Below are 13,169 nucleotides of genomic sequence, written 5' to 3' on the forward strand. Positions count from 1 at the left end.
CCCTCCAGGTCTTTAAAACAGCTGTTCATGACCATCTCTTGTCTTCCCCCATCCAAAACCTTGATCTTTTCTATCCCCGCTAATTCACCCCAGATCCACTTTTTTGAAATTCCAACTTCTTTCCTGGAAGTTCTAGCAGTGTCCATATGTTTTATACCTCTCGCCTCCCCCCACCCCCATTCCCACGCCTCCTCCCCCCCCCCAAGCCCTCCCCCTCCCACAGATTTCCCGATGTCCCTGTTCTCTACTGTTGTACTTGTGTGCTTCCCTCTCTCTCCCCATCGTCTCCCGCTCCCTTTATTATAAGTTTTTGTGTCCGTTTTTTTTTGTGATTAATGTTAGCTCTTACATGAGCCTCGATCTTGTATACAAAAAAACAAACAAACAAAAAACTGTCGCATAAAATAGTTGCGTTTCAGGTCATACATAATCATGGTCGAATGAAATCATAGAAATTCAGAGCTCTTGCTTAAGGCTCATGAAGTTGTTTTTAAAATGAATTTTCAAAATCTGCAAATGTACACAAGTATGCAGACAAACATGCCTGCGTACACAATGACTCTCTCAAAAAAATAATTAATCAACACTTTCGGGCAACATCACAATAACGAACTCGGAACCCTTTCCCCTCAATCCCTCCACTCCTCCATCTACTTTCTCAACAATCTTCTAGAGGAAGTTCAGTCATTTAAAACCCATGGGTCTCAATATCAGCCATCATATTTCCTGGGAAAAAACACATTTCCAAGCTGGCCTCCAAAGCCAGCCACTGACTGGGCATCCTCCGTCGTACAAAGTCCTTCGATGGCACACAAGAACTCCTATCCACCTACAAGGTTTTCATCCACAGCTTGTTTGAGTACTGCTCTCCTCTCTGGGCTGGCTCCCCTACCTCACATCTTGCTCGGCTCAACGCCATAGAAACCAAGGTCGTTAGGATTAATGGAATCTTCCGCAACGAAGCTGATTATATGGGCCTATCACTTCGCCATCGTAGATAGGTCGGTGGTCCCTCCGTCTTCGACCGGCTCCTTTCTGGTATTTCACCTCCTGCCCTTTCCGTGCTTTGCCCCCCTCAGGTTTCACGCAGTTGACAATAAACTCCCTTTTGGTGAAACTACCTAAATCCAGGATCACTGCTCACCTCCACTCATTTGTTCCTCTTTTTCCCACCTGTGGAATCAACTTCCACATCCTCTTCAACATCATTCCTCCCTCCAGGTCTTCAAGATGGCTGTTCACCACCACCACCTCAGATCATCCCCAATCCAAAACAATGATCTTTTCTACCCTCGTTAACCTCCCCACCCTCCATAACTCTTTCCAAATTTGCAGTTTTCCTTCTTGAGAGTTTCCTTCTATATCCATCTTGTCCACCCCAGCATCCTCTCCTGTCCCTCATTCCTCCCCACACACATTGGTTGTCAAAGTCTGCCTCTACCTTGGCCTTCAACTCTGCTGTTGGTGTTTCCCCCATCTGTCTGATGCTCCTGTTGTGTCCTGATGCCTAGCTCCATGACGAGCTCTTCCACGAGCCTCGATTAAGTATACAAAAAATGGCACCTGGTGGAGTGCATAGTTTCGCCAGTTTGAGCAGTTCACGTTTTATATCCCAATAATAGGCCGTATCTGGACCTTATCCAAAATCGAATCAACTTGTCCTTCTCTAACCTCTCAACAAAGCTTCGTCCGAATCCAAAATTCTGCTGTGAAACAAGCAAACAGACAGACAAACAGGGATGAAAACACAACTGTCCTGCAATGACAAAACGAAACTCAGCTGACCTGTTCGATGGCACGAAGGAGAGGTTGGAAGAGATCCGTATCGTATGTGGAACGCGAACCCTGCATGACAGCGACGAGTCGCTCCAGGCCCATACCGCAGTCCACTCCGTGGCTTGGCAGAGGGTGCAGGCTGCTGTCTAACTCCCTGTAAGCAGACAGACGATCATGCGTATCGATGGACAACGATGATATAAGGTACAAGAGGCAAAGCCAATGTTTTTACATTTGGAGTAAACAACCTCATCGTCGTAGATAGTGTGATAATCAAATCTTTTTCTATTCCCTACCTGCTATATTGCATGAAAACCAGATTCCAGATTTCCACGACATCTCTGTCATCTGCGTTGACCAATGCCGAGGCGTCACGAGCACCGACATGGTCATAGTGAATCTCCGAGCAGGGTCCACATGGTCCAACGTCACCCATTTCCCAGAAGTTTTCCTTTGCTCCAAATGGCAGCAGGTGAGAAGGAGGAATGCTGGATGCAAAATTAACAAAATAATGCTACCTGTGCATGAAATGATTCGTTCATTAAACACATCGAATCAACTTGATCGAGCGCAGCAAGTCAAACATCCCCACAAGGAAGGCTGACTTTTACCAAAACCACTTGAAGGACGAGTGGTCGGATCCTTTGGCATTGGACAATTGGATTCATTTTGCAAAGCGGTAAACATGCTCTTATACACCTTGAGTTGATAAAATCTAATGTTCGCCTTGTCTGCTGATAACAGTCTTCACAGGGAATCGTACTCTGTTGTATCTTAATCATCAAACGCCAACTTGTTTTTTTTTAACATCAACCGAAGAATTATGGTTCTGCTGTCCGTATGCAGCGCAAGGCTGCGGATAGCATCACTGGCTCTGGGCACGGCTGTGCTGCTCATGCAATGCCCTCTGCTGGTTAAAGCAGGAATTTGTAATTTGTTCATGGTGCCGGCGATAGCTTGCCTACTCTTTGTGAATGACACTGTGAGATCTTCAACACCCACCAACAAATGCTGGCAGACAAGACACCTGTTTAACATCCATCCGAAGGACAGCACACACATTAATGATCAACATGCCTGCGGGATCATGATCAACATGTACGGGAGCAGAAACAGCAGAGCATGAAAGTTATAAGGCAGCCAGGAAGGCTGCAAAGAAAGAGGTAGCAAAGGCGCAGGAGGCATGGAGGAAAATGTTCGGAGAACGCTTGGATTTGGAAAAGGGTCAGAGAGCGGTATTCAGGATTGCAAAGCAGATAGCGAAACAGAGGTGTGATGTGATGGGGGTGAGTTGCTTGAAGGATGAAGTGGGACAAATCGTTGTGGACCCAGATGGAATTAAAGGAAGATGGAAGAGATATATGGAAATGCTGTTGAATACAGAGAATGAATGGGATGGCAACGTAGAGAGTAACCCAGTTTTAGGACCGGCAGAGAAGATAACTGAGAAGGAAGTTGAGGAAGCGATAAAAGCAATGAAGAGTAGAAAAGCGGGAGGGCCGACGGGAGTTGTGGGAGATATGTTGAAGGCAGCAGGAAGTTGGGGTGTGAAGAGAATGACAGAGATCTGTAATCTGGTGGTGAAAGAAGGCCGCATTCCGGTGGTTTGGGAACTGAGTACCCTCGTCCCTCTATACAAGGGGAAAGGTGACCCTCTGGAGTGTGACTCGTACCGAGCGATAAAGTTATTGGAGCATGGAATGAAGGTATTGGAAAGGATGTTGGAGAGGAGGATAAGGAAGAAGGTGAAGATCGATGAAATGCAGTTTGGATTTATGCCAGGAAGAGGAACGACAGACGCGCCTTTCATTGTGAGGCAGTTGCAGGAGAAGTACATGGAGAGGAGGAAGAAGTTGTTTCTTGGGTTTGTTGATCTGGAGAAAGCATTCGATAGGGTTCCACGCGAAGTATTGACATGGGCATTGAGGAAGTTAGGAGTGGAGGAATGGTTGATCAGAGTAGTGATGGCAATGTACAAAAGAGCGCGCACAGCTGTAAGGACGAAGGACGGGAACAGTGGTGAGTTTGAGGTGAAGGTGGGAGTGCATCAGGGGTCGGTACTAAGTCCACTACTATTTGTAGCTGTGATGGAGGTGCTGGCTCAGAACGTAAAGGAGGGTTTACCGTGGGAGTTGTTGTATGCAGATGATCTGGTGTTGATTGCGGAAAGTATGGATGGACTGAAGGAAAAGATTAACAAGTGGAAGGAATGTATGGAGACAAAAGGTCTGAAGGTGAATATCAGAAAGACGAAGGTGATGGCAAGTGGTAAAGCATGTGGTGAGGTGGAAAGAACTGGGAAGTGGCCCTGTGCTGTGTGCAGGAAGGGTGTCGGAGTAAACTCCATTCAATGTACAATGTGCGCTGAGTGGGTTCATCAAAAATGTAGTGGTTTGAGAGTGTCATTAACCAGTGTGGCAGCTACATTCAAATATAAGGTGTGCACAGAGGGAGCTGCAGATGGAGGAAATGTTGAGTTGGATCTTGGAGACGGCGTGAAGCTGGAAGGTGTGAAAACATTTTGCTACCTCGGAGACATGCTGAATGGAGAAGGTGGATCAGACTCGGCAACGGTTGCTCGAGTGAGATGTGCATGGAAGAAGTTTCGGGAACTGAGTGGCGTGCTGACGAGGAGGGGAGTGTCGTTGAAGCTGAAGGGAAAGGTGTATGCTGCATGTGTGAGAAGTGTTATGATTTATGGGAGCGAGACATGGGTAATGAACGTAGAGCAGCAACGAAGGCTGGAAAGGGTGGAAATGCGAATGGTTCGGTGGATGTGCGGAGTATCGTTGAGAGAGAGGAAGACAAATGATGAATTGTGAAAGATGATGGGAATAGAGCCTGTGATTGATGCTGTGAAGAGGAACAGGTTGAGATGGTTTGGTCATGTGTTGAGGAAGGATGAAAGTGACTGGTTGAGAAGAGTGATGGAAATGAATGTAGAAGGAAGTAGAGGACGAGGAAGACCGAGAAAGACTTGGGTAAAGATGGTGGAAGAAGAAATGCGGGCAAGGGGGTTAACAAGGAGAGATGCAGAAAATAGGACAAAATGGAGAAGATTGTCATGGGGACCGCAAGGCTAACCCCCCCCCCCCCCCCCCCCCCCACTCTAGCAGGGAAAATGGCCTTTAAAATGCATGTTTTTGTTGTTGTTTGCCTGCGAAATTCCAGGATGACAGTTTATAGCTGGGTCAGGATTCGAACCTCTGACAGGCTAAACAGTAACGTTTTGTATCCCACTGATAGGCCAGATCTGCATCCAGACCTGAACCAAAATCGAATCGGCAAGTTCTGGTCACCTACTCGACTCATCCCACAAATTTTGTCATAACCTGTCCATAACTTTTTGAAATATCATGTTATATCGTTTTGGCCCAATCTCTCAATGCGGAACCGGACCGTCACCAAAATCTATCAATTCGTCATTGTCAGACACTCACCATTGCCACCAAATTTCATCCGAATTTGTCCATAACTTTTTGAGATATCCTGCTCACACAGACAGACAAACAAACAAACAAGAAGACGTCATGCATAGCACGATACTTGCAAAATCTAGCCCTCCCTCCCCCCCCCCCCCCCCCCAAAAGTTGTCATGGATACATCAAATTGTCCATTTAGTCAAGATTAAAATTGACGATCTTAATCAAAGCTCCGGTCAATCTAAACAACATTGATGATTTTTCAGATCAAATTGATGATTTTAGAAGTATGACCTCGAGTTGACCTTTGACCTCAAAAATAGTAGATTTCCCAATTTAGTGACACTATGTAATTGTTTGACTTTCAAGTCAATCGGATGAAAATTGATGATTTTTCAGATGAAAATTGATGATTTTAGAAGTTTGACCTTGAGTTGACCTTTGACCTTTTGACCTCAAAAATAGTAGATTTCCCAATTTAGTGACACTATGTAATTGCTGTTTAATTTTCAAGTCAATCGGATGAAAATTGAGGATTTCAGACACTTAATCTCAAGATGATCTTTGACCTCAAAATCAATCGTGCTTCTTCCTTATGACCAACTCTACCACCTGGTGAAGTAACAAATAGTGGCGAAAACATAATGTCCGTCCACCTTCAGTGGCGTAGGTAACCAGACTAGGTGGTGTAATGGTTAGCGCCTCCACCCGAATCTGGTAGGCCGGTGGTTTAAACGTGGCCGAGTAATACCAAACACTTTAAAAATGGCACGTGCCGCTTCATTGCTTGACGTTCAGAATTTAAAAGGGAAAGAGCACGAGTAATCACCTAGGTAGGTATCCATGAGGAGGAGATTCTTCCATAGAAAATGCCCGGCTGATTGTGGTGAGAAAGGCGGTGTCATTGTTTTGTTTGTTTCACCTCAGGAAGTGACGGCACTTCCCCTAAGCTCAGTGGCTTTGTTTGTCGCACCCTCCAACGGTGCCGTCGTCGTGTTGTGTCTGTACGTCCGTCTGTGTGTGTATATGCATGCGTAAGCTCCCCTACTGAGTGTGCGTGGCAGACAGCTCCCCTACGAGTCTTAGATCATGAAAAAAATAAATAAATTGTGATTAGATATTAACGGGTCTTCTTCACCAATTAATGAGAGATGCCTTTCGTAAATCAGATTATTATTTAAATCAGATTAAATATGTAATCAAAACGTTTTGCCTTTGTCACTCACCCAAGCTGAAGCCATACGTCACGGGTCTGCGCATCAGGCTGAAGCTCCAACTGCTGGTCTCCTCCGAAGTAAGAGATATAAAGTCGATCCTTCGGTAGTCCCAGCTCCTGCGTTAGAAACTCCCACGCCATAGAGCACGCCTCAGCCTGCAAAGAAAATATTAATATAGGTCATCACGTGACATCAATATAGCCTAAAATACACCACAATATAGCCTAAAATACACCACAATATAGCCTAAAATACACCACAATAGAGCCTAAAATACACCACAATATACCCTAAAATACACCACAATATACCCTAAAATACACCACAATATACCCTAAAATACACCACAATATAGCCTAAAATACACCACAATATACCCTAAAATACACCACAATATAGCCTAAAATTCACCACAATATAGCCTAAAATACACCACAATATAGCCTAAAATACACCACAATATAGCCTAAAATACACCACAATATAGCCTAAAATACACCACAATAGAGCCTAAAATACACCACAATATACCCTAAAATACACCACAATATACCCTAAAATACACCACAATATAGCCTAAAATTCACCACAATATAGCCTAAAATACACCACAATATAGCCTAAAATACACCACAATATAGCCTAAAATACACCACAATATAGCCTAAAATACACCACAATATAGCCGAAAACACACCACAATATAGCCTAAAATTCACCACAATATAGCCTAAAATACACCACAATATAGCCTAAAATACACCACAATATAGCCTAAAATACACCACAATATAGCCTAAAATACACCACAATATAGCCTAAAATACACCACAATATAGCCTAAAATACACCACAATATAGCCTAAAATACACCACAATATAGCCTAAAATTCACGACAACATAGCCTAAAATACACCACAATATAGCCGAAAACACACCACAATATAGCCTAAAATACACCACAATATAGCCGAAAACACACCACAATATAGCCTAAAATACACCACAATATAGCCTAAAATACACCACAATATAGCCTAAAATACACCACAATGTAGCCTAAAATACACCACAATGTAGCCTAAAATACACCACAATAGCCTAAAATACACCACAATATAGCCTAAAATACACGACAATATAGCCTAAAATACACCACAATATAGCCTAAAATACACCACAATATAGCCTAAAATACACCACAATATAGCCTAAAATTCACCACAATATAGCCTAAAATACACCACAATATAGCCTAAAATACACCACAATGTAGCCTAAAATACACCACAATATAGCCTAAAATACACCACAATGTAGCCCAAAATACACCACAATATAGCCTAAAATACACCACAATATAGCCTAAAATACACCACAATATAGCCTAAAATACACCACAATATAGCCTAAAATACACCACAATATAGCCTAAAATTCACCACAATGTCGCCTAAAATACACCACAATGTAGCCTAAAATACACCACAATATAGCCTAAAATACACCACAATGTAGCCTAAAATACACCACAATATAGCCTAAAATACACAATATAGCCTAAAATACACCACAATGTAGCCTAAAATACACCACAATGTAGCCTAAAATACACCACAATGTAGCCTAAAATACACCACAATGTAGCCTAAAATACACCACAATATAGCCTAAAATACACCACAATATAGCCTAAAATACACCACAATATAGCCTAAAATACACCACAATATAGCCTAAAATACACCACAATATAGCCGAAAATACACCACAATGTAGCCTAAAATACACCACAATATAGCCTAAAATACACCACAATATAGCCTAAAATACACCACAATATAGCCTAAAATACACCACAATATAGCCTAAAATACACCACAATATAGCCTAAAATACACCACAATATAGCCTAAAATACACCACAATGTAGCCTAAAATACACCACAATATAGCCTAAAATACACCACAATATAGCCTAAAATACACCACAATATAGCCTAAAACACACCACAATATAGCCTAAAATACACCACAATATAGCCTAAAATACACCACAATATAGCCTAAAATACACCACAAAAGAGTTCTTGTACACAATCAAACAAATAAAAACAAAACTATACAATTAATATTCTGAATCACTTTATCTTGTTTTGGAAGTAAATTCCAGATTTTAATCACATTCCCCAATGCCCAAGTGCTGCACCTTGAAGTAGTCGCCGAAGGACCAGTTCCCCAGCATTTCGAAGAAGGTGTGGTGCCGGCTGTCACGACCAACGTCGGTCAAGTCGTTGTGTTTCCCACCGGCTCTCACACACTTCTGGCTGTTGACCACACGCCGGAGTCGTCCCATGGGGCTGTTCGGTTCCACCGTACCCAGGAAGATCGGTTTGAACTGTCAGGGTGGTCGGACGTGCATCACTGGATCAGCTTGATAGACATGGTTACCATAAACTGTCATGTTGAGCATTTTATCTTTCTGATGATATGATGACATCAGGATGGAATCGAGAAATGTGTTATCGGTCCCAATATGCTTTGCCTGCACTTTGATGTCACTATTACCTTTCCCAGGTGAATCTCTCTACAAAGTAGTCTGGGTATTCCTACTCGTCTTGAGACGGTTTTGTTTTTGTTTTTTAATACTAGGTCGAGGCTCGTGGAAGAGCTATCGGACACAGAACAGATCAAATGACACGACATAGCAAAGAGAACAGCAGGAGAAAGGGGAAACACCAACAGCAGGGCAGAGGGAGAAGGTAGATGGAGACGGACAACCAGGGGACGCAGGTAACAATGAGGGGTATGGAAGAACACAAGGGGTGCACAAGATGGCTACATAAGCAAACCTTTGGGAGAGGTGCTGGTTTACTAGGTGTAGACAAGATCATGGCTTTGGATGACCTCAGCCAGGTTCACGACGAGGGAGTTGCCGGTGGACTTGGTGCATCCTGCAGATACTTGGAGGGGGAAAGAGCACGGAGAGGGCAGACGGTGCAAAACCAGAAATGAGGCGGAATCAGACAGAGAGACCACCGACCTGTCCGTGATGGCGACGTGATTGGCCCATAGACTCAGCTTCATCGTGAGAGATTCCATTGATCTCGAAGTCTTGAAGTCAGGTCAGTCTTTTGGGACTGCCACTGGTAACATGTAACCCAGTGCTACCTGCCACCATGGTCGGGTTGTCGGTAAATAAACTGACACCCCTCACTGGCTTTGCTAATGGGGAGGGTGACTGTGACAACCTGCCAGGACCAAAAACAACACCTGGCAAAGGGCGGATGGTCTCACGTAGGGAGCCAACGGCCATCCAGTAAGGAGATGGTGTCTCCTAAACAACACCCATCCCGTTTGGACCCGTTCAAGTCATACCAAAGACTTTAAAAATGGTATGTGATGCTTTCTTGCTTGAAAAGGGATAGAGCACGGACAATCCCCATTGGTTGGTATCCACGGGGAGGAGGAAATTCCCCACCGAGTATGGTGAGAAAAGCGGTGCCATTGTTATGACGTCACTGGGACCCAGAGTATCCTGGGAAGTGACAATAGTGACGGCATTACCCCAAAACTTAATGGCTTTGTTAAGTGTTTGTTTCGTGTGTGTGTGTGTGTGTGTGTGTGTGTGTGTGTGTGTGTGTGTGTGTGTGTGTGTGTGTGTGTGTGTGTGTGTGTGTGTGTGTGTGCGCGCGCTCTATTACGAGCCCATGTATCATAAAAAAGGGCTATGGTTTCCATGGCGTCAAACTGAGCAAGACGTGAGGCAGGGGAGGCAGCCCAGAGGGGAGGGCAGTACTCCATTAAGCTGTGGATGAAAACCTTTTAGGTAGATAGGAGCTCAGGTGTGCCAAGGAAGGACTTTGCACGACAGAGGATGTCCAGTCGGCGTCTGGCTTTGGCGGCCAAATTGGAAACGTGGATCGCCGAAGAGAGATCATGGCTGAGAGTGAGACCCGAGAGTTTGAGTGACCAAACCTCCACGAGATAGATGGTCGTTGAGAAAGTAGGATGGTTTGTTGTGAGAGGCAGAGACAGAGACAGAGAGGCAGAGACAGAGAGGCAGAGACAGAGACAGACAGAGACAAAGACAGAGAGACAGAGAGGCAGAGACAGACGGAGACAGAGACAGAGACAGAGAGGCAGAGACAGAGACAGAGAGACAGAGACAGAGAGACAGAGAGTGTGGGATTTATCAGGATTGACAGACATGTTGCAAGTATTTGACCAGTTTATGATTTTCTCAAGATCCGAGGAAGCTGCTGTCTTTGTCTGTCAGAAGGATGAGGGATTTTTTCTTTCAATTCGATTCGATTTGGGCTTTTTATTTAATTTTCTCGTATCGTGCTCCTATTTCTATGAGCCTCGACATCGTCCTCTTGGGAGAGACAAAGCGGCGTTACATAAAACCGTGCGAATGAAACCTGATTCATTCCGGCGTTCACGAAGTGAAGCGAAGGATCTCCACGAGGTCGTATCGAGGTCGACTTGACGACCTCATGGTTGTGCCGCTGCTGGAAAAACTTCACGAACCTCCCGCGGATCTGCCGAGCGGACATCGCTCCCCGGGAGCCGCAGCCGCGACACTCTTACTCTTAGCTCCGCTTTATATGGAATAATGATAATAATAAGTATTATTTATTCTTATTATTATGTACTTCGAGTGGCGCCGAAAACTTAAGCAAATGCCGCGTTCTCCGCCCCCCTACAATGTCATCTTCCGCATCCGCTTCCGCTTCCTATTTTCTCTTCCTCTTCTTCATTTTGTTGTTGTTGTTGTTGTTGTTGTTGTTGTTGTTGTTGTTGTTGCAAATACCATAATATACGACACAGAAGCCTTTGTCACTAATTAAATTATATCATATCCATTTTATCAAGTGTATTTAAAAAACGTCGAATAAGTAAGTAATCATCACTCGCATTATTTCCTCAAATTATGTGTAAGACTTTAAGCCCTTTTTCCCCTCTTTGATGAAGATTCGCCCTCCTCTTCTTATGATATGAGGTAAACAAACTGATGCATCTTACTATAATTCACCAAATGTCTGTCTGTCTGTCCGTCCGTCTGTTCCCAGGTACCGCAAAAACGGCTGAACCGATCGCAACAAAATTTTGGGTGGGTAATCCTGGGACCCCCTGGAGTAAAATAGGCTATATTGTTTTTCCAATTTTTTTTCCAAATTTCCAATTTTTCCAATTTTCCAATTTTCCAGTTTTTCCAAACACGATGGAATAATATTTACCGATATGAACAGTGATTTGGCGTTTATTGAAATTCGACAAATACTGTTTAGATTTTGATGATTTGCGTGTGATATGATTTAACGGATGTTTATATAAATCGTTAAAAATATAAAAAAGCCTTCAATTTCTGATATTTTGCCTTTTCATTTGGGCCTCCCAATTGAAGCCCCGCCCTTAGGGCGGGTACCTTTGCTTGTTGATTAAATGTGGTGTTGAAAGAGCTGCAGGCATGATTGGCGAATTAAATGCCTGCCTCCTCTTCTTCATTGCATATTACATGGCTGCCAACAAAGTCGCCGGAGGCATTATGTTTTCAGGTTGTCCGTCCGTCCTTCCGTCCGTCCGGGATAAACCTCGTTTTTCTCAGCAACCATTTGTCCGATTGAGACGAAACTTTCAGCGTAGGTGTGACACCCATGCAGAATGTTTTTTTAATGATAATTGTGACGTCATAGCTCACGTGGTATGGCAGCCATATTGGATTAAAAGCACAGAATAAAAAAATTATTTCTCAGAAACCGCTGAATGGAATTTTTTTTAACTTGGCACATTGTTAAGTACTCCCAATGGGGAACAAGAGCATGATAATGATGACATCATAGGTGAAGTGGTATACCAGTCAAAAATGTTTTAATCGAATTCCTTATCCTAAAAATCTGAAATTGCATGCATTGCAATTGCATGCATGCACCCATTTGTATGGACATATTAAATTTATGACATCATAGGTCACATGGTTTGGCAGCCATATTGGATTGAAGGAAAATATTAAATAATTATATCTCTGAAACCGCTCACCCAAAGGATGCAAAATTTTACAAATATCATCTAAAACCATTGTTGCATATAGCTTGAAAATGATGATGTCATAGGTCACGTGCTTTGGCAGCCATCTTGGATAGAAAAACGAACCTTATCTGATCAACACGAAACTTCACAAACGTGATCCCCTGCCCATACATATGCAGAGTGATGGCATCTACCTGTTGTGGGACTATGTGGAGGCATATTGGCAACGACACAGTCTCATTGTTATAGTTTTATTTTATTTTATGTATATTTTATGATTTGCACTGAAGTTGTGCACCTGATATTTAATTTGTGTCCTTGACCTATTTCTTGGGATTGTGACCTAATTAACAAACAACACATTTTTGATCATAACCTGGATAGTTTCCCTTCGATTTTCATGATATGGAGGTTTCTCCATAGATTGTAGATGGGGACACATTTTATTAATTTACACCGTATCCCTAAATAAATGTCGAAGGTCAAGGTCATATGGTGGTCCGAACAAAATATGGAGACCATATTGGATCACAGTCCAAGGGTAAGTCTGGTTGCGGAAGGGTTACAATTGGTGATCGCTTTTGTGATCGTAGATATCGTTACTTCTTGGTACTTTATTCATCTAATTTTAATATTTTTTAACTGATGACCTCTCTTTGCTTCCACTACTTTTCCTGGCAAGCTGTAGACAATGGGGATATATGTCATTTTTTGGACCAG

At 43.2% G+C, this 13,169-nt stretch overlaps 1 protein-coding gene across 4 annotated transcripts in view; it reads right to left on the reverse strand.

The window, feature by feature from the left end:
- Nucleotides 1-11,167, reverse strand: part of AARS2 (alanyl-tRNA synthetase 2, mitochondrial) — an 81,366-nt gene extending 70,199 nt beyond the window's left edge. For 2 of the 4 annotated variants that reach the window (XR_013624509.1, XM_068129463.2), the window contains exons 1-5: nucleotides 10,841-11,140; nucleotides 8,626-8,814; nucleotides 6,425-6,570; nucleotides 2,073-2,264; nucleotides 1,786-1,930 (exon numbers count right to left, since the gene is read on the reverse strand). Coding sequence is in view for 3 of the 4 variants with exons in the window: in XM_068129463.2 (XP_067985564.2) it covers nucleotides 1,786-1,930; nucleotides 2,073-2,264; nucleotides 6,425-6,570; nucleotides 8,626-8,814; nucleotides 10,841-10,975 (807 nt within the window). In the remaining variant the exon portion in view is untranslated. Of the gene's footprint in view, nucleotides 1-1,785; nucleotides 1,931-2,072; nucleotides 2,265-6,424; nucleotides 6,571-8,625; nucleotides 8,815-9,268; nucleotides 9,945-10,840 lie in introns of those variants that run through there. The other 2 variants (XM_078784189.1, XM_068129464.2) reach the window with 2 other exon arrangements.
- Nucleotides 11,168-13,169: the final 2,002 nt, after the last annotated feature.

Source organism: Myxine glutinosa, chromosome 9 (assembly GCF_964187855.1).
Source record: "Myxine glutinosa chromosome 9, kmMyxGlut1.1, whole genome shotgun sequence".
NCBI classification, from domain to species: Eukaryota; Metazoa; Chordata; class Myxini; order Myxiniformes; family Myxinidae; genus Myxine; species Myxine glutinosa.